Source organism: Clarias gariepinus, chromosome 9 (genome assembly GCF_024256425.1).
Source record: "Clarias gariepinus isolate MV-2021 ecotype Netherlands chromosome 9, CGAR_prim_01v2, whole genome shotgun sequence".
NCBI lineage: Eukaryota > Metazoa > Chordata > Actinopteri > Siluriformes > Clariidae > Clarias > Clarias gariepinus.
The window spans coordinates 37,468,755-37,489,353 of NC_071108.1; the positions used below are offsets into that span (position 1 = coordinate 37,468,755).

At 43.2% G+C, this 20,599-nt stretch overlaps 1 protein-coding gene across 3 annotated transcripts in view; it reads left to right on the plus strand.

Moving 5' to 3' along the window:
- Positions 1–16,983, plus strand: part of c7a (complement component 7a) — a 40,097-nt gene extending 23,114 nt beyond the window's left edge. For 2 of the 3 annotated variants that reach the window (XM_053503905.1, XM_053503904.1), the window contains 13 exons: positions 5,952–6,090; positions 6,180–6,323; positions 6,564–6,807; positions 7,326–7,442; positions 8,172–8,338; positions 8,470–8,698; positions 8,783–8,954; positions 9,522–9,609; positions 9,909–10,041; positions 10,150–10,338; positions 11,026–11,116; positions 15,952–16,136; positions 16,330–16,983. In XM_053503905.1, coding sequence (XP_053359880.1) covers positions 5,952–6,090; positions 6,180–6,323; positions 6,564–6,807; positions 7,326–7,442; positions 8,172–8,338; positions 8,470–8,698; positions 8,783–8,954; positions 9,522–9,609; positions 9,909–10,041; positions 10,150–10,338; positions 11,026–11,116; positions 15,952–16,136; positions 16,330–16,514 — 2,083 coding nt within the window. In that variant the 3' untranslated portion in view covers positions 16,515–16,983. The remainder of the gene's footprint in view (positions 1–5,951; positions 6,091–6,179; positions 6,324–6,563; positions 6,808–7,325; positions 7,443–8,171; positions 8,339–8,469; positions 8,699–8,782; positions 8,955–9,521; positions 9,610–9,908; positions 10,042–10,149; positions 10,339–11,025; positions 11,117–15,951; positions 16,137–16,329) is intronic. The other variant, XM_053503906.1, reaches the window with a different exon arrangement.
- The last annotated feature ends 3,616 nt before the right edge of the window (positions 16,984–20,599 follow it).

Below are 20,599 nucleotides of genomic sequence, written 5' to 3' on the forward strand. Positions count from 1 at the left end.
AATGAGAGTGAGGAAGACAGCATCCAAACATACCAGTTCACCATAATACTCTACGTCCATGAGTCCCCCAGATCTGCTCCTTTACCTAAGGCTAATCTATTTATAAAAATGCTTGGCTAAATAAATAGGTTTTTAGCCTGGACTTAAACACTGAGACTGTGTCTGAGTCCCGAACACTATTTGGAAGACTATTCCATAACTTTGGGGCTTTGTAAGAAAAAGCTCTGCCCCCAGCTGTATTTTTCATAACACGCGGTACTGACAAGCAGCCTGCATCCTTTGATCGAAGTAGGCGTGGCGGATCGTAAGACACTAGCAGTTCACTCAGGTACTGCGGCGCGAGACCATTTAATGCTTTATATGTCAAGAGTAGTATTTTAAAATCAATGTGAAATTTCACAGGGAGCCAATGGAGTGAAGATAAGATAGGGGTGATGTGCTCATATCTTCTGGTTCTAGTGAGGACTCTCGCTGCTGCATTCTGGACTAGCTGAAGCTTATTTATGCATCTAGCTGAACAACCAGACAGTAAGGCGTTACAATAGTCCAACCTAGAGGTGATAAAAGCATGAACTAGTTTTTCTGCATCATTTAGCGACAATATATTTCTTATGTTATGAACGAATGCTATCCTGGTAATATTATCTACATGAGCTTCAAATGAATATTTACAATTTTATTATTAAAAAAACTAATGATTGTCTAAAACAGTAGCACAGAGTCGTGATGTTAGGGCAAGGTACAAGCTTTGCCTTACCAAATATAAAGCCAAAATCTGCCTTGACATATAAGTCAATGGTTCTGAGGTAAGCCACAGCTTTAATGGCATTTATTGACACATTGCCAAATACATGCATCTCTTTTTTGTGAGAGTGGTTGAGAGAGATGGAGGTGTACTGTTGAGGAAAGGTACATTTTTTTGAAAAAAGAAAAAGGAAAGGGTTCTGAGGAGGTAGGAAGGAATAAAGGGGAGGTGCAGATTCAAATTCAAATTCAAATTCAAATTTTATTTGTCACATACACAGTTATACACAGTACGAAATGTAGTGAAATGCTTACACGACCGCCAGTGACCTTAAAAAGAGAATTAAAACTTATAAGTAATAAATATCAATAGACGAAATATGATAAAAAATTTAAATTTAAATAAAAATTTAACTAGAAAAAAATAGAACATGAAAATAGAAATATATTGTATGCATAGAACTATAATTTTGTGCAAGTATGCATAGAAAAAGTGACTCTGTGCAATAGTTATTAAAGTGACTTTGTGTAATGGTCCAGAATGTAAACGTGAACATGTAGTGTAGATGTGATGTGCGTGGAGTTGTCCATATTGTCCATTGATGTATAAAGATTGATTGGTTGATTTTGAGAATTGTGAAAATATTGTGTTAGTTATGCCTAGTGGTGTGGTTGAGAGACCTTATCGCCTGCGGGAAGAAGCTCCTCCTCAGTCTCTCTGTGTTGGCCCTCAGGGAGCGGAATCGCTTCCCAGACCGCAACAGAGTAAACAGTCCATTGTTGGGATGGCTGAGGTCCTTCACGACCTTCCTGGCCTTGGTCCAGCACCGCTTGCTGTAGATTGAGTGCAGGTCAGGGAGCTCGATGCGGATGATGCGCTCAGCTGATCGCACCACCCTCTGTAGAGCTCGTCTGTCCTGCATGGTGCTGTTCCCGAACCAGGTCGTGATGTTTCCCGTCAGGATGCTCTCTATGGTGCAGGAGTAGAAATTCCTGAGCACCTTGGAGGGCAGTCTAAAGTCTCTCAAGCGTCTGAGGTGGTACAGACGCTGCCGGGCCTTTTTTACCACGGTGTTGATGTGACAGGACCATGTCAGGTCCTGCGTGATGTGAACACCGAGGTATCTGAAGCTGTCCACTCTCTCCACTGGGCTCCTGTTGATGACGGGGGTCTGGTAGTTCCTCTCCTGCTTTGTACTGAAGTCCACTATCAGCTCCTTTGTCTTGCTGACGTTCAGGAGGAGATTGTTTCTCTGGCACCAGTTCTCCAGATTTCCAACCTCCTCCAGGTAGGCTGTCTCATCGTTGTTGGTGATCAGGCCCACCACGACAGTGTCGTCAGCAAACTTGATGACGGTGGTGGAGTTGGTAGTGGCCACGCAGTCAGAGGTGTAAAGAGAGTACAGCAGGGGGCTCAGAACACAACCCTGGGGGGCTCCAGTACTGAGAGTGATGGAGGCTGAGACATGGCCGCCCATCCTTACTGCCTGTGGTCTGCCAGTCAGAAAATTGGAGATCCACTGACACATGGATGAGCTGAGTCCCAGGTGCTCCAGCTTGGTGGTGAGTGTGGAGGGAATTATGGTATTAAATGCAGAGCTGTAGTCGATGAAGAGCATTTTCACATAATTCCCCCTCCGAGTGTCCAGGTGAGTGAGAGATGTGTGGAGGAGATGTGAGATTGCATCGTCCGTGGAACGGTTTGGACGGTATGCAAACTGTAGTGGGTCCAGTGTGTCTGGTAGTGAAGAAATGATGAAGTCTCTGACCAGGCGTTCAAAGCACTTCATCACTACTGAAGTGAGGGCTACAGGGCGATAATCATTGAGGGAAGCAGGATGAGGTTTCTTTGGGACTGGAACAATAATGGACTCTTTGAAGCATGTGGGGATCACCGACTGAGATAAAGAGATGTTGAATATCTCAGTGAACACAGGTGCTAGCTGGTCTGCGCAGGCTCTGAGAATGCGGCCTGAGATGCCGTCTGGTCCTGCTGCTTTCCTGGTGTTCACTCTCTTGAAGGCTCTCCTCACGTCATGCTCGGTGATGATGAACGCGCTTCCGGTGCTGGCAATGACTTCCTGTCTGCAGCCATTAGCGCCGCTAGCATTAGCATCGCTAGCATTAGCATCGCTAGCGTCTTTAGCTGCAGCCTCGAAGCGAGCATAAAAAGTGTTCAGCTCATCTGCCAGAGACACGTCTGCGTTTATCATACCGGATGTTGGTGCTTTATAATCCGTTATTGTCCTTAATCCCTGCCACAGGCTCCTAGAGTCACTCTGTTGGAGCTGTGACTCTAGTTTTCTCCCGTAGCGCTGCTTCGCCTCTTTCACCGCCTTCCGGACTCTGTATGACGCAGCCTTGTATGGTTCCATGTCCCCCGACGCGAGTCCCGTGTTGTAGGCAGCGGTGCGAGATTTCAGAGCGTCGCGGATGGTTTTATCCACCCACGGCTTCTGGTTGGGAAACGTTTTAATAGTCTTTTTCTCCACGGTATCGTCCGCTAGTTTCCCGATGAATCCCACAACCGCTTCCGTAAACACGCTGACGTCACCATCGGAGCTGTTTCTGAACATGTCCCAGTCTGCGTCATCGAGTGCGTCCTGTAACGCGGCCACCGATTGGTCCGTCCAGCGCGCGACCTCCCTCTGAACCGGAACTTCCTGTTTCAGCCTTTGTTTGTATTTTGGCATGAGGAAGATGGCGGCGTGGTCGGATTTGCCAAACGGAGGGCGAGATTGTGCCTTGTAACCGTCCTTGACTGTGGTGTAGCAATGATCCAGTGTCCTTTCGCCCCTGGTGGGGCAGGTGATGTGCTGATAAAAGTTTGGCGCTGCACGTTTGAGGTTGGCACTGTTAAAGTCCCCCGCCACAATAAGCGCAGCGTCCCGGTGTTGTGTTTGTTGCTGTGTGAGTGCCTCATGCAGCTCGCATAAGGCAGTGTCCGTGTCCGCTTGTGGTGGAATATAAGCGGCACTGATTATGACCGATATAAACTCCCGAGGAAGGTAAAAAGGACGACACATGATGGACAGTAGTTCCAGACTTGGTGTGCAGGAGCGTGTGAGAGGAACAACGCTTGCGCTGTTGCACCAGCTGCTGTTCACCATTAAACACACGCCGCCTCCCCTTGACTTCCCCGAGTCCCGCGTCCTGTCCATGCGGTGAACCGAGAAGAACTCGGCCGGCTGGATGGCGTGGTCTGGCACCGCTGGGTTCAGCCATGTCTCGGTGAAGCAGAGGAGATTGCAGTCCCGAATGTCTCTCTGGAACTTTATCCTGGCCCTGAGGTCATCGAGCTTGTTCTCCAGTGACTGGACGTTGGCGAGCAGGATGCTAGGCAGAGGTGTGCGGTGTGCACGGGCTCTCAGCCTGTTCCTGACGCCGGCTCGTTTCCCTCGGGGCCGCCGCTTCGCGTCGCGTCCTTTGTTGTCCCTCAGGATCTCACTCGGCCAGCTCGGATCCGGAGTTAAAAACGTCGAATTGTGAGTACATTGTATACCAATAGAAACAAGAGTGTCTCTATCATAACTAATGTACTCCATGGTGGTAATTTGACTGGTTTTAAAACGGTAAAAACTAGCTTAAATAACAAAAACAAAGAAAATCTGGTCGGAGCAGTCGTGACGGCAGCCGACCTCACCGGCGCCATCTTGGAATTCCCAGGTGCAGGTTCTAGTGTGTTCAGTAGTGTTCTGATTTATCAACAAAGTTTGTCAGCCCAGATGTAATTAGTGAATGCGCACCTTTACCTATCTGAGAGTGAGGAGTATATGAACTCTGCAGTGTGTAGAATAAGATATGAGATATTGTTTGCATTACACTAGCGCATATTTCACAGAAGTTGTATCATTTTGTTATTGTACCACATGTGTATTTTGTAGAGTGTGGCAGGGTCTGGGTCTGGGGCTGGGTCTGGGTCTGGGGCTGGGTCTGGGTCTGGGGCTGGGGCTGGGTCTGGGGCTGGGGCTGGGGCTGGGTCTGGGGCTGGGTCTGGGGCTGGGGCTGGGTCTGGGGCTGGGTCTGGGTCTGGGGCTGGGTCTGGGGCTGGGGCTGGGTCTGGGGCTGGGGCTGGGTCTGGGTCTGGGGCTGGGGCTGGGTCTGGGGCTGGGTCTGGGTCTGGGTCTGGGGCTGGGTCTGGGGCTGGGTCTGGGGCTGGGTCTGGGTCTGGGGCTGGGTCTGGGGCTGGGGCTGGGGCTGGGGCTGGGGCTGGGGCTGGGTCTGGCTATCCTGAAACAGCAAGTGACTTTCAATAGCTGGTGGAGTATCTTCCAGACTGTACTGTACATATGACATCTGCTTCTTAACATAATTCTTTAGTTCTTTCTAGTGAGCTGATGAGGAGGCCACAATTCCTTCTAGTCACATGTTCTGAAATCTTCTGCCATTGCACCTTCAGCTTCCTTTTCTTGCTGTGATGTCTCTAAAGTAGCCTCAAGTTGAGCCTTTTTACTTTGACGTCTATTTCCCTTTGTGTGTATATGGCTTTCACCTTTGCTGCTTCAGGTTGTGCGTGGACCTCTAAAGCTTCCAAGCCTGCTGTTGATCTATTGAATGACTTGCTTGTTGAACATGAAGTGGTGGATCTCACCTCTATATCCCCTTTTCAACAGAGGACATTTCCCTATGCTACTTGTGTTGAAGTGCAAACTGAATTTATCTGTTTAAGTTGTAGCGGTGACATCTTTTACTATTCTGCACTAACTGCAGAGCAGATCAAGAGATGGCGTAACTTGCTTCTTATTTGTGTTTTAAACAGTTTTCTTTATTGAGCTCACTATCCAAAATGAAAAGTGCATCAGAACTTAGTAAACTATTACAAATAGAAATGATTCACATGTGAGTAAACAATAAGTACAACTTGTTACAATGTTTCTAACAGCAGTAAGCAGTTGGCAATGCATGCAACAGGGTAACCGCGCTACATACAGTAGCTAGTTAGCTGGCCGTATTTAAAGAATACAAACACATTATAAAATTGCAAATAATAATAGATTTTATTTTTATTAACCTACAGACATTACTTAAGCTGGTCGCTCATCAACTGATCATCTGTGATATCTCTTGTGAGAACATCTGTTGTTAACGCTGCATTTTGTAAAAGATAGATGAACTGCTCCCCCTAGTGATGGAGTTTAAATAAACCAGCACAGAACACACACACACACACACACACACACACACTGATGTGGATCTTTCTCTCTCAGGTATGATGCGGTGAAGAAGGAGTTCAGAGAAAGTGTAATAAACACTCAGGTGTTTGGAGGGCAGTGCAGGAAAATCTTCAGTGGAGATCATCAGAATTATTACAGACTTCCACAGAGCACTCTGGGTTACTCCTTCCAGGTACACACACACACACACACACACACACACACCTAATTGAATGTAGATATAGCATTTTAGACTTTATGATATTTTGGATCATCTTAAAGGTCACAGCTAAAAGTGATTTCTCGAGTGAGTTCTATGAAAGCGTGTGGCACTGGGTACAAAAAATCGAGAACCGCGAGAGGACGACGGGGACGACGAGTGGACACAGAGACTACACCTCTAACGAAGAGCTGAAGAAGATACAGGTAGATTGTTACCTTACACACACTGGATTATCAGATATTTATTTAGTAATGAAACTTGCAATAGTGTGTGTGTGTGTGTGTGTGTGTGTGTGTGTGTGTGTGTGATAACAGTTACATTACATTTAAAACACTGCATTTATATTTGTCTCAGACTAAAAGGATGAGTTTATATAACTATAAACACTGGAATAAAGTGATGTTTGTTCTGTGTGAACACTCTGAATGATCTGCTGGATCTAGTCGAAGCAGCTGGTGGAGGTCAGCAGTGATGTAGAAGTGGCTCAGGTCCAGAACCAGCCGCCGCAGTACCTCCCCATCTCAGAGGAGTTCTGGCGAGCTCTATCCTCACTCCCCGTAGTGTACGACTACGCCGCCTACCGCCAGCTGCTGGAGCGCTTCGGGACACACTACGTGTCCGAGGGGACGTTAGGAGGACGGTTCAGAGCCCTGCTCTACTTCAGCCGAGACTTTATTGAGAGCAAAAGTGAGGACCTGAGTGAAATTAAACACAGACATCATTACACACATCATTAGATAAAATAATGAAACAGGCATCATCCCTCTGCAGTCCCCTGGGCTGCACACTGCAAAACACCACGTCACCACGTCACCACGTCACCACGTCACAAAATCTCTACAATCCCCCAGTCAACCTCATTCACTACCCCTAAACCCTAAACCTTTGTTTTTTTTAAACAATATTTGCTCCTTACACCCTAATGCTTATACCCTAATTCATGTACCATGATTTATACACCCTAATCCCTACACACTAATCCCTACACACTAATCCCTGCACCCTAATCAGATACCCTAGACTCTTATCTCTCCACTGAAACTACTACACCTGTAATACTACAAGTATAGAATAATACTTCCCTAAGCTCAATCCTTCAACATCACCCTCACTCACTACCCCTAAGCCCTAGATCCTGAACCCCTTGTTTTTATTGAACAATATTTCTGTTGAGTAAACTGTATTCCTCTCTGTGTGTGTTACAGAACACGAGGTGTGGGATTTTCACGAGTGTGTTAAGGAGACACACACCGTCTTCTTCTTTATCACCTGGACGACAGAAAAGTGCAAGTCTTACTTTGATGAAGTAAAAAATGGATTCCGTAAGAAACTGACTTTTAATGAATGAATGAATGAATTAATTAGAGAATATGTTCTGTTGCGTGTAAAGGGTCAATTTACATTTTCAAAGTGATTTGTTTAAGGTAGAAATATGCATTTAATATTTATAACATGGGCAATTAAAAAATTATATTGAAAATATTGAAATAAAAATAAATATTATTTAATTTAGAGTTTATATACAAATTTTGATTAATTTTATATGTATTTTTAAATTGCTTAAGTTTCAGTTAAACTAATTAAGCTTAATTCTCCAAAATTAAATAATCATAAATATTAATGTTTAAGATTTAACCCAGCTCCTCCACACAAATCTATTAAACTGGTCAATTTTAAACTACTAATTAAAGATAATATTATTAAGTTCTTTTAAGTTACTAAATCGATAATAGCTCCTACTCTACTTTACTACTATTAAATCATGCTAATGAATATTAACATTAATAATATTGTTACATATTAATAATAAAAATCTTAAAATTTCCACTAGTGTCACATTTTACATTTTATGTTGTAAATCATATTTATAACACAATTAAAATAAGCTTTTAAATTTAAACACCAGTCACATAATAAATACCTCATGGGACTTTACATTATTAATCTTATATTAAAATAAACTCACAGAATGGCTGCATTGTGAAAATAAGTTTTATTTAATAATGTGAATGTTTTTGATAAAATGATCCGACTCGTGTCATTTAAACCAGAGAGCGACAGCCTAAAGAACCTGAAGCGTGTGAACACCATGGGAGGAGACACGGGATACATCGCCGTACTCAACACACTGGACGTTAATAGAGCAGCAGAGAACTTAAACGCGTTCTCTAAGTGGGCCGGGTCTGTGAAGAACTTTCCTGTTCTCATCAACTTCAAGGTTATAAAATATAAATGTGTGTTACTGTAATACAGTGTAGAATTCTGTGATAGACTATATAACTAATGCTGAAGATCCTCCACTGCCTTCTTCGTCTATGATGATGATGATGATGATGATGTTTTAATCAGACCCAGCCGGTGTATGGGTTGGTGAAGGAGGTGTCGTGTTCTGAAGTGAAGAAGCTCTACCTGAAGCGAGCGACAGAAGCGTACCTGCGGGAGAGAGACTCGTGTCACTGCAGCCCCTGCAAGAATAACGGCCTTGTTGTGCTGAAGGACGGAGTGTGTGCGTGTGTGTGTAAACTGGGAACGGAGGGATCTGCGTGTGAGTCTGGAGCACCGGTGAATGAACAAGCAGGTATGACACACACACACACACACACACACACAAACAGAGTAAGGATTGGTATTAAACCAGATGTGTGTGTGTGTGTGTGTGTAGGTGTGATCGATGGAGGTTGGTCCTGCTGGTCCGAGTGGAGCTCCTGTTCCGCAGGTCGTCGCAGTCGGACTCGATCCTGCACACGTCCTGAACCACGGAACGGGAAACAGTGTGTGGGGAACGGAGAGGAACCGAGCATCTGTGAGGAGGAGCAGGAGCTGGAATACCTCCGGTGATCATCACACCGTCACACTCCTACATCTTTATTTACATTATTGTGCTCTTTACATTCATCACTGCAGGTATAAACGTGTCTGTTCCAGTCCCAGATCATTCTGCTGTTGGCATTAATTTCTAGCAAGCAGCAAAAAGAAAACTTTATTTGATAAAAAAACAGGTTATTAATAATGTTTTGTTTTGTTTTGTTTTGTTTATTGCACTCTCATATCACAAAACACCAGATTATTTTTACAGACTACATTTATTTCCAGCACATGACACTTTCTGAAGTGTGACTGATCAGCTTATTTTAAGGCACAGGAAATGTCTAAATAATAGAAACAGTGTGACTAATGCATGTAATGTGTCATATAATATTTTCTTATTTATTGGCTAATCATATTAAACGTTCCACTGATAATCATCAAAAGCATTTTTATAAGTAAAAATTTAAACGACACAATATAAACAAGCAAATGGCATGTAAACAAAATATTCAATAAGTTTATAGTTTCGTTAAAGATTTGCTTAAACTCAGGTCCTCATTATGACGAACGAATGAGCCGTAGTTAATTTTCAGGACGATTCAGCCTCACTGCTTCGATCAGAGTCTGGAGAAAAAAAAGAGCTGCAAAAATCCTCCTGCTCTACACAACGGCTTTGTACTGGTGAGAGACCGTCACCTTCACCATCACCACCAGAAGAAATGACTTTGATTATTAATCATCACTTAGAATTACATGCAATGTCTCTGTATATTTGTTTTTTAGAACTTGTTAGAAGCACTATTTACCTTAAAAAAAAAATCTTTTAGAATGATGGGTTATGACTTTAAGTTTAAGAAAAATTGCAGAAAACTCTGTTGTCTCTGATTGTCAGGTGTAAATAAACATTAGATGAATTCATCACACAGCACTGCAGATGTTTAGTGTTTTTGTTAATTGTCTTTTTCTTTTTCACACTGCAGGACCCCAGGGACTTTTATATCATTGGGAATAGAATCGAGTATTCGTGCATTGATGGTTATCACCTGGTTGGAGATCCCATCGCTGAATGTACAGAGGATGAAACCTGGAGGAAATCCACAATGGAGTGCAAACGTACTGCTTCAGTCACACCAAATTCTGCTTAAAAATAAAAATAAATTCTCGTTTGAGGAATGAAAATGTAAAAACACAGAGTTACTGTTATTATTTTTTTCCTGTCAGGTACGACATGTGATCCTCCTGCCCTCTCCCTCGGTGTGAGTCCCAGTCTGTGGAAAACGAGTTATAAGATCGGAGAGTCTGTGATGCTGAAGTGTGCAGACGGGAGAGAGAGAATCGGCCCGGAGGAGATTCTGTGTAACGCAGGACTGTCCTGGTCACCTGAACCCAAAAACACCAAATGTGCTACCGGTAACAAATAAAACACCAGGGTTCTGGATTTAAAACTGTATAAAAGCACTATATAAATAAAATAAAACTGAACCGACCCAATCCTGTTTAAACACTAGTGTGTGAGTTTAAAGTTACAACCAGGAGAGCAAACATCAGAATCACAAATCAATGAATCGGGTTTAACACGGGATGAAACACTGCGAATCCACAAAGTAAACAAGCCTGCTGCAGATTTAACCATGAACACACAGAACTACTTTAAACTAAAGACACAAGAGAACTATACAACCATAAACGAGGATCTGTCAGGAACATCATCAAGTGGACGCAACTGCAAGTAAGAAAGGTGGAGTTTATTTTAGCCAAAAGTAAGCAGAAATCAAACATGGCTTAATTGTACAGTGTACAGTAACAGTACAGTGATGAGTCTCTGCAGTAAAACATTTAAACAGTGCAAACATGTATCATTTCCATGACCGTAAAAGGTCCACAGCTTGACCAAGTGCTCATTGTCTTCTGTGACTGTTGTGACATTGTGTATCGAGAATTTGTCCCCAGGGGTCAGACACTCTTGATATCACCTCGTAATTTATGGTACCTCGTACCACCTTGTAACCTGTGGATAATGAGTTTGATTTATGTGTGTGTGTGTGTGTGTGTGTGTGTGTGTGTGTGTGTGTGTGTGTGCTTGTTTACTTTTTCCAGTAGTGACTGAACCTCCAACTCGATTGCAGTGTGAGCCGTGGGAGAACAAGGCAGAAAACAAATGTGTTTGTAAAGTTCCCTATCAGTGCGAGTATGATATCACACACACACACACACACACACACACAAACACACACACACACACACACACACACACACACTTACTTACACTTTAAACTCTTGTAACGGGTCTGGCACACCCAAGACTAAGAGAACCGGACATGCGTAAGTTAGAGCTTAGAGAAAAACTACCTGATCTTTTACTCTTAACTCAGACGCTGGGTGGTGATAGTGTTGATCCACATCCAGCCCAGGTGAGTTCCGGGCCCGTCCCCTTGTTAGGTGTGCACCGCTTTTGGCGCACCTTACGCTGTGTGTAATTACAATAGTTACTTCGATCTCTCCTGTCTCATTAGTGCCTATAGTCACATTTAGTGAATCATTAAAGTATTGCTGTAGTTCTGCAGCTGCACACAGCTTTAAGAACAGCTGGTGGAAACAGGATGTTAGTAAGTCTGATGCCAGTAGCAGTGGCGGCTGGTGAAAATTTTTCCTGGTGGGGCTGATGTGACAAAATATTTCTTTGCTTAGTCCAATATAAGAATTAAAATCAACAGTCAGACGATGATTACAATTAAGAGTAATGATTTAATCTCCTCCTCAAAATCACCAGTTTCACAGATAAAGTAAATGAACAAATTTCCATGGTATAATACGCCATGCATGCTTAAGAGAGTATCAAATACAATAATCAACATCAAAGGGTATGATCAGCTGGATCACCTTTCAAGCAAAGTTGCATCTCAAAGTGGTTCACACAAAGAAAAACAGTTTTAAAAATGCAATTTAACACAACAGTCTAAAACGGGTATATTAATAAGGATCTCACCGAATTTGGTGGAAACTGCTCGTTATGTTCGCCATCATTACTCTGATTGACCGCGCCTCTCTCTGATTGACCGCGCCTCTCTCTGATTGACCGCGCCTCAAAAGAAAAAAAAAAACTTAAATCTCGCGGTATTTTCTGCTGCTTGGGGCAGAATTTCCAGCGCCCCAAGACCATAAAATTCTGAGAAACTGATTGGCCGCATTTTTATTAATTTACCCTAGCAACAGTACATGGCGGGCTATTTGGCTGCACTCAGGGGCGCTTTTTCTCAGCGCCCCATGACAGGAACGATACAAGTCTGTCTGTGTAAATTCACTGGTGAATGAATGTCACTAGGTGGGAAATGTTGTATATGTTATTCATATCGCATGTAGGCACATACTGGTGGGTAAACCGAATTTAAAAACTTAATTTGTAAAAATATATTTTACATTTTAAGCCCCTCTTATCAGGGAGGGCGGTGCCCCAGCGCCCCCTATGGGCCAGCCGCCACTGGCCAGTAGCATTGCTTGACTGGTCCCTCTACCTTTCAGGGTACAAGGAGGGCATGGATCAAGGCTCTTTTCTGTTCCTGGCATCTAGATGGTAGCATGAACCTCATCTAAGTGGCTGAACAGCTAAAGTCTCAGAGTCCTGGCTGAGTCTCACTGAGCAGAGACAACCTCTTCAACAGAGGTTTTATACTCGTGGTTCTCCTAGTCAGTATCCCATTAAATCACTATCAACATACGTATACTAATACAGACTTCTCAGCACTATCAAAAGTCACTCTGGATAAAAGCATCTGTCAAATTCCATAAATATAATCGTAAGTCACCAAAGTGTTTGTAAATCTCAACAACCAGGCCTGAGCAATTTGCTGGATTTTAAGTTTCTGAGAATTTTATCAACATGAGCTTGTGTAGGGAGTTATTTATCTCTTCTGGAATTGGAAGAGCACACACTCTACTCAGGGTGTTCTCATTGATGGTTTTGGACCTATTCATCAACTCCTGCAAGTGCCATGATTTAAAGTGCTGCTCCTTTTCAGCAAGAATGGTTGTGTTGCTCTTGCACCACAGGAGCATTTGGATCTTTTATCAATTTGTAGAAGCTTTTCAAATGATTAAAGTCTAATGTCTAGATAATAACGAGATGAATGAATGAAATGTCTCTGATGAGAAGCCAAGGGTGACGGCGACAGTGGCAAGGAAAAACTCCCTGAGATGGCAATAGGAAGAAACCTTGAGAGGAACCAGACTCAACAGGGAACCCATCCTCATCTGGGTGATAACATAGAGATGATATAACATCATGTGTGTTATGAAGCTAAAAGTACAATATAACAGATATTCTTTAAATTAACATGAAGTCCAGTTCAGCACAGGGAGTCAGTAGGTGCAGAGGGCAGATGGGGTCTGGATCACTGGGAGCACAGGAGCAGGATGTGTAGCTCCAACCATCATAAAGCAGAATCCAGCCCGGAGCTGGTCCTTCTCTGGATGCCTCAGGATGGGTAGAAAAGTCCAGAACAGATGGAGAGAATTAGCGTAGTTAACATTCAGGATAGGTGTACTGAAGTATGAAGTTATGGGATGAGTTACGCGTATGCCAGATTAAAGAGATGCGTCTTGAGTCTACTTTTAAACTGGGAAACTGTGTCTGAGCCCCGAACACTGTCTGGAAGGCTATTCCAAAGTTTTGGAGCTAAATATGGAAAAGCCCTGCCCCCTTTTGTAGATTTTGAAATCCTGGGAATTACCAGAAGTCCGGAGTTTTGTGATCTTAAGGGACGTGGTGGATTATAGCGTATCAGAAGACTGGTTAGGTATGTGGGAGCTAAACCATTTAAAGCCTTGTATGTAAGTAGTACTATTTTGTAATTAATTCTAAACTGAACAGGTAGCCAGTGCAGGGATGATAATATTGGGGTTATATGATCATATTTTCTGGATCTGGTGAGAACCCTGGCGGCTGCATTTTGGACTAACTGTAGCTTGTTTATTGAGGATGCAGGAGAACTAGTAATGCATTACAATAGTCCAGTCTGGAGGTCATGAATGCATGAACTAGCTTTTCTGCATCAGATACGGATAGGATACTCCTAAGTTTGGCAATATTTCTAAGATGGAAAAAGGCTGTTTTTGTGATATTGGAAATATGATTTTCAAAAGACAAGTTACTGTCTAATATCACGCCCAGGTCTTTTACTGTTGAGCTAGTAGTAACAGTATATCCTTCTAAACGCAGGCTGAATTGTGAAAGCTGTTGTGTGCTGGTTTTTGGGCCGATGAGTAATATCTCTGTCTTGTCTGAGTTCAGTAATAAAAAGTTATTGGTCATCCAATCTTTTATGTCCTGGACACACTCGGTTAGTCTAGACAACTTAGGTATTTCATCTGGTTTTGTTGAGATATATAATTGGGTATCATCAGCATAACAATGGAAACTAATCCCATGTCTTCTAATGATGTTACCCAAGGGAAGCATGTAAATTGAGAACAGGAGAGGTCCTAAAACTGACCCTTGTGGGACCCCATATTTCACTGGCATTACACCAGACAGTTCTCCATTTAGATCTACAAAATGGTATCGATCAGACAGGTATGATCTAAACCATTTTAATGCCTGTCCCTGAATACCTATGTGATTTTATAAGCGATCTATAAGAATATTATGATCTATAGTGTCGAATGCAGCACTAAGATCAAGTAAGACTAGTATTGAGATGCAGCCTTGGTCTGAAGATAAAAACAAGTCGTTTGCAATCTTAACTAGTGCAGTTTAGATTTTTTAAGAAGCGGCTTAATAACTGCCAACTTGAAAGGTTTAGGGACGTGACCTAGATATAATGAGGAATTAATAATGTTTAGAAGTGGCTCTCCAACTGTATGCATCACTTCTTTTAAAAATCTGGTTGGGAATACTAAAATGTTGTGGAGTACTCTCTGCAGGCATCTTAGGTTTTGTTAGGCGAGCCACTGTACTAAATAAGAACTTGGGATTGTTTTGGTTTCTTGCTATCAGTTGGCTAAGATGCTCGGTCCTAGCAGTTTTTGGAGCCTGTCTATAGCTGCACATACTGTCTTTAAACGCAATTCGAAAAACTTCTAATTTAGTTTTCCTCCATTTTCGCTCAAGGTTACGGGTTGCTCTCTTTAGGGCGCGAGTATGACTATTGTACCAAGGAGCAAGTGTTTTATCTCTGACTTTTTTTAATCTGATGGGAACAACAGTGTCTAATGTACTGGTAAAAATAGTGCCCATGCTGCTAGTCACTTCATCTAGATCGTCTGCATTTAGGGGTCTAATAAGTAATTGGGACAGATCCAGCAGATTACTTGTGAATCTGTCTTTAGTAGTCGGATTCATATTTCTAACAAATCGATAACGTGGGGAGACACAGCTAATCTGTTCTACGGGTAGAGTATATATAGGGAGGTGATGATCTGTGATATCATCACTTTGAGGTGAAATCTCTATATTAGAGACATCTATACCATGGGATGTATGTGGTTCCTCTTCTTGTTATTCATTCCTCTAGAGTCAGCCATCCACCAGGCATAGCAGACTGGTCTGGTTACTGTGACATGCTTTGTTTAGCCCATCTATTGCAGGCCTTTTGTACTCACAGGGTGAGCAGTGCTTTTCTAAACAGGGCTGTTTCAAGGGTTAGAAAGTTCTCATGCAGTGAATGGCCATGCTGTACTCTATTGCAGGGATGCCCTGAATGCTCTTCATGGCGAATGTTCACATGGCTGTTGTCTTGTATAGCCACCCTGCTCAATGGCTGGACTTTTCACTCACTAAGGTGATTTGGTTTAGTCACTGACTAGTTAACCCTGCAGTATGTGTAATGGCATAAATGGTACGAGTTGCACTTAACAAGAGACCTAACCAGAATACTGCTAATAATCTAAGCATAAATGATTACTCTTGTTATGTTGTTATTTATCTTATCATTATTTTTCATCTCAGCATTGAAATAACATCCTGCATGCATATATGTATTTATATTTCTATACTGTACATTGTGTCTTATGTCTCTGTCTCATCAGGCCATCCCTTGAGGTGTGTGTAAACAATAAAGTGCGAAGTCTGTTCAGCAGACAGAGTGTGTGTAAAGCTCGAGCTCTGCAGTGTTTGGGTCACCAGCTTACAGTAGCTGAACACAGCGCCTGCCAGTGGCCAGGGTCTGACCCTGCAGTGTGTCCTCAGTGCTCTCTCTGGACTACGTGTGATGGTAAAATTGGTTGAATGTTTTGTCTAAATTTAGCAGTTAAATTTCAAACTTTTTAAATAAAGCACCATTCTGCTCTACAAAGTATTTCCTCCTCCTTCATAAAAAAGTGGGAGAATTTAATTATGTTTCTCTAGTGAAGACATCAGAAAATTAGTCAGTCAAAGTTGATTAACTTTTTCACTCTGATCAACAGAACAAACAAACATGTGTCACTGCAAAACTTTGGACGAGTGTGTTGCATCATCTCGCTGGATCAACATATGTGTACGTGTTACTAAAGACTCTGAGGTGTCCACGGTAACGGAGTGCGAGGTTGGGGTGCGACGTTGCAAAGGAGAAACTCCTCAAATTATTAAACTGCAAGCCTGTGAGGTGTAAACTCATCAATATTCATTAAAGCCTTCTTTAATGAACCACATCTTCATCTCTGTTTCACATATAACTAATCACTGAAAAACTAAAAGTGTATTTAAATGTTGAACTGTTTTTTGTTTGTTTTAATGTATTTACTGCACACTACAGATAAAGAAAGAAATCATCATCTCTACTTATCACCTTAATGAATGACTTCATTTATAGGGAATGAAAACCTGAGCCTTTAATACTGTGTCTAATGCATAGTGAATGTATACAGACTAGTGTTTTATATACTGTAGCGAGTTCATTTCAATAGTGACTTCTCTTCTCTTGGTTTTTTTCCAAAACCAACAAATTTAGACCTTCATAAAGAAGGTCTAAATTTATGAAAAAGGTAAATAAAATATGGTGATAATAATGGAGTATCAATATTGTTGTTACTTTTTATTACGAATGCTCTGTAACATTTTTGGATTAAATAACACTTGACTCTTTCCAGGTCAACTGCCTTTACAGTCCATACCAACTATTGCCTTTGTTTAACTTGGCAAAATCCTGATGTTCTACACACCATCCAATGGGTTCATGTACCATTTTTTTTTTTTCATAAAACCGCAAAACACGTCAGAGAGTTATGCTTCCATTTAACAATTTAAAAACTTAATATATATTAATTTATTTGTACAGTGGAACCTTGGATTACGGACATAATTCGTTCCAGAAGCGGTTCATATTCCAAAACACTTCTAAACCAAATTGAATTTTATAAAATAAATAATGGAAATATGGAAATAATGGAAACTCAAATTATTCGTTCCACAGGTCAAACAAATTAACCTGCACTTTACCTTTAAAAAAAAGTATAAGACTGTGTGTGTTTGTGTGTGACTCTAAATTAAGCTCCCCTCTCCCCCTTCTCATCTTACACACCCTTCCTCCACTTTTTTTACAAGCACGTGCACACACAATAGAAAAACACTGTTCCCTTTCAAAGGCTACACTCGATGCTGCGTGAAAACGCTATGAGAACATCTTTTCGTGTTGCCGGTTGTGAAGCATGTGTGTATCAAACACGACAAATTTTGGCTTATATAACCTCGGTCGGGTGACATCATCTGATGAGATGCACCTGCAGGTTATAAATAGGAGTGAACCGGAAACATTCTTTAGATCTTTTGTCTTCATGACCGCATTGTGCGCGTGTGTTGTAACAAACTAAAACAGCAATTAAAAAGCAAAGAAAGTGTTTAACTCACCGATATAATGGCGGAGTTTAGAGTGAGATGCCCCCCTCCTTGTGAAAACTGTCTTTCGGAGGGCGATCTCCACACTTTCTGTTTTGAATGTTTGGGTAAAAAGCGCGCTCTCCAAGGGCTCCAAGAAGACTGTGAACACTGTGATCTTCTTCCCATGAAAGTGCTTCGCGCGCGGCTTGCGTTCTTTAGGGAACCAAGAGCCGCGCTGCAAACCTGGGGGTTGCAAGTCGACCTGTCCGAGGTGCGCGAGACGGGGTCCCCCCTTTTTTCTCTCGCCCTCTCCTCCGATCGCAAAGTCTTTCCTTCCACTTCACAAGCGCACTCTGGTGCTTCTCGGGAGTGTGTAGAAGAGACTCGTTCTTTTGCTTCCATGAAAATGGAAATAGCTACCTCAGAATACTCCTCTAAGGAAGATGGAGAGTATGAGGAGCTGCTTGAAGTCATAACGCGTGCAGTTGAGCGCCTGCACATTGACTGGCCACATGAGCAAGCCCATCCCAAACGTTTAAAACTGGATGACAAATTCCTGTCGGGTGGCCAGGAGATGGATCCACAACGCCGCTCTCGCCCCTTTTTTGGCGACCTTCACAACGAATTAACTCGTTCTTGGAGTAAGCAATATTCAGCCTGTATCTTTGTACCATCGACTTCGTTTTATGCGAATATCGTTGATGCAAAGGCACGAGGCATAGAAAAGACGCTCGTGGGCTATCTCTCTCCAGGGACATCATCCTCACTAAAAAAGCCAACACTCCCCTTTAAGCCGCGTAGAACTTCTTCTACCCTTATGGGAAAGGCGTTCCAAGCAGTGGGTCAGGCCGGCGCTTCTCTGCACACCATGGCGGTCTTGCAGGCGTACCAGGCTGATCTGCTGAAGGATTTAAGTGGCACAGTGAAAAGGGCGCATCTGCTGAAGCTCGAACTCCAGGAGAAAGAGGCCATAGAACAGGTTCCCCCTCCAGACATAAAGTCAGGCTACTACAGTCGTTATTTCTTGGTCTCCATGAAAAACGGTAGGCTGCGTGCAATCCTAGATCTTCGCGGGTTAAACCACTATCTCAAAAAGTACAGATTTAAAATGTTGACTGTCAAAATTATTGTCTCACAGATCAAACCAAAGGATTGGTTTGTGACAATTGATCTGAAGGACGCATACTTTCACATAGAAATTTTGCCACAACACAGGAAGTTCCTGAAGTTCGCTTTCAGGGGCAAAGCTTACCAGTATCGGGTCCTCCCATTTGGTCTAGCTCTATCACCCCGCACATACACAAAATGTATTGATGCAGTCCTGGCTCCCTTGCGACTCCAGGGCATCCGTATTCTAAATTACATAGACAACTGGCTGATCCTGGCCCAGTTTCAGGAGCTAGCGCTTCGACATCGGGATGTCGTCCTAGCTCATCTCCATTTGCTAGGATTTAGACTCAACGCTACAAAAAGCGTTCTCTTTCCAGCTCAGAGGACAACATACTTGGTTGTCAAATGGAACTCGATCATTATGCGGGCACAACTGTCTCCCGCTCGCATCAAATCCATTCTTAACACCCTGAAAGAAATCAGGCTAGACAAGAAAGTGACTTTACATCACTTTCAAAAGTGTTTAGGCCTCATGGCAGCTGCGTCCACAGTGATAACTTTGGGCCTTTTGCACATGAGAGCTTTTCAGTTGTGGCTAAAAGCCAGGGGATTTCATGCAAGAGCCAATCCCCGAAGGCAAATAAGGGTTACGCGAAAGGACTTCGTACCCTTTCTATGTGGTTCAGACCCCGGTTTCTGACTTTAGGTCCCACTTTAGGTCCGTCTTGTCGTCGCAAAACGCTAACGAGAGATGCTTCCCTTACCGGCTGGGGTGCGGTCTGGGATGGCCGTCCAGCCCAAGGCAGCTGGAGAGACCATCTTCTCGCATGGCACATCAATTGCCTCGAAATGATGGCTCTATTTTTGGCCCTACAGCACTTCCTCCAGCAGTTGAGAGGCTACCATGTTCTAGTGCGGGTGGACAGCACATAGGTAGTCTCCTACATAAATCGCCAGGGCGGACTGCGCTCGCGCCACTTGAACAAGCTAGTGCACCAGGTTCTGCTTTGGGCACAGGACAAGTTCCTGTCCCTCAGGGCGATTTACATTCCTGGGCATATGAATGTGAAAGCAAACTTACTGTCCAGGCAAGCTGTGACACACGGGGAATGGAGGCTCCACCCCGAAGTAGTCAGTCAGATCTGGAAAAGATTCTTTGCAGCAGAGGTGGACCTCTTTGCCTCCCAACATCGTTTGCGCCTCTTACTGATAGCGCCCTGTTGGCCGAGTGTGGTTCTTGGATCTAATATCTCTCCTTGACGGCTCACCATGGGTGATTCCAGTGAGGAGGGACCTTCTGTCTTAGGCGCAGGGGAAAATATTTCATCCCCGGCCCGAGCTTTGGAACCTTCACGTTTGCCCCCTGAACGGGACCAACTAAGTCAAGTTGGTCTTCCAGCCAGCATAATTGACACTATTCTAAATGCTAGGGCCCCCTCCATTCGAATAGCGTATGCTCTCAAATTGAATATATTTGAAAATTGGTGCATGACGAGGCAGGTAGACGAATTGTTTCAGTGCTAAAGTTCCTGCAGGAAAAGCTGTCCTCGAGCTTATGCCCTAGTACTCTCAGGATGTACGTAGCTGCTATCTCAGCTTGCCATGTTCTGTTTAATGGGGTTACTGTGGGAAAACACCCGTTAGTTGCCCGTTTCATTTGTGGAGCTGAACGGTTGAGGCCACCCACTAGAGCCACGGTCCCTTCGTGGGATTTATCTTTCATGCTTGAAGGTCTAATTGACACCCCATTCGAACCACTAGAGTCAGCGC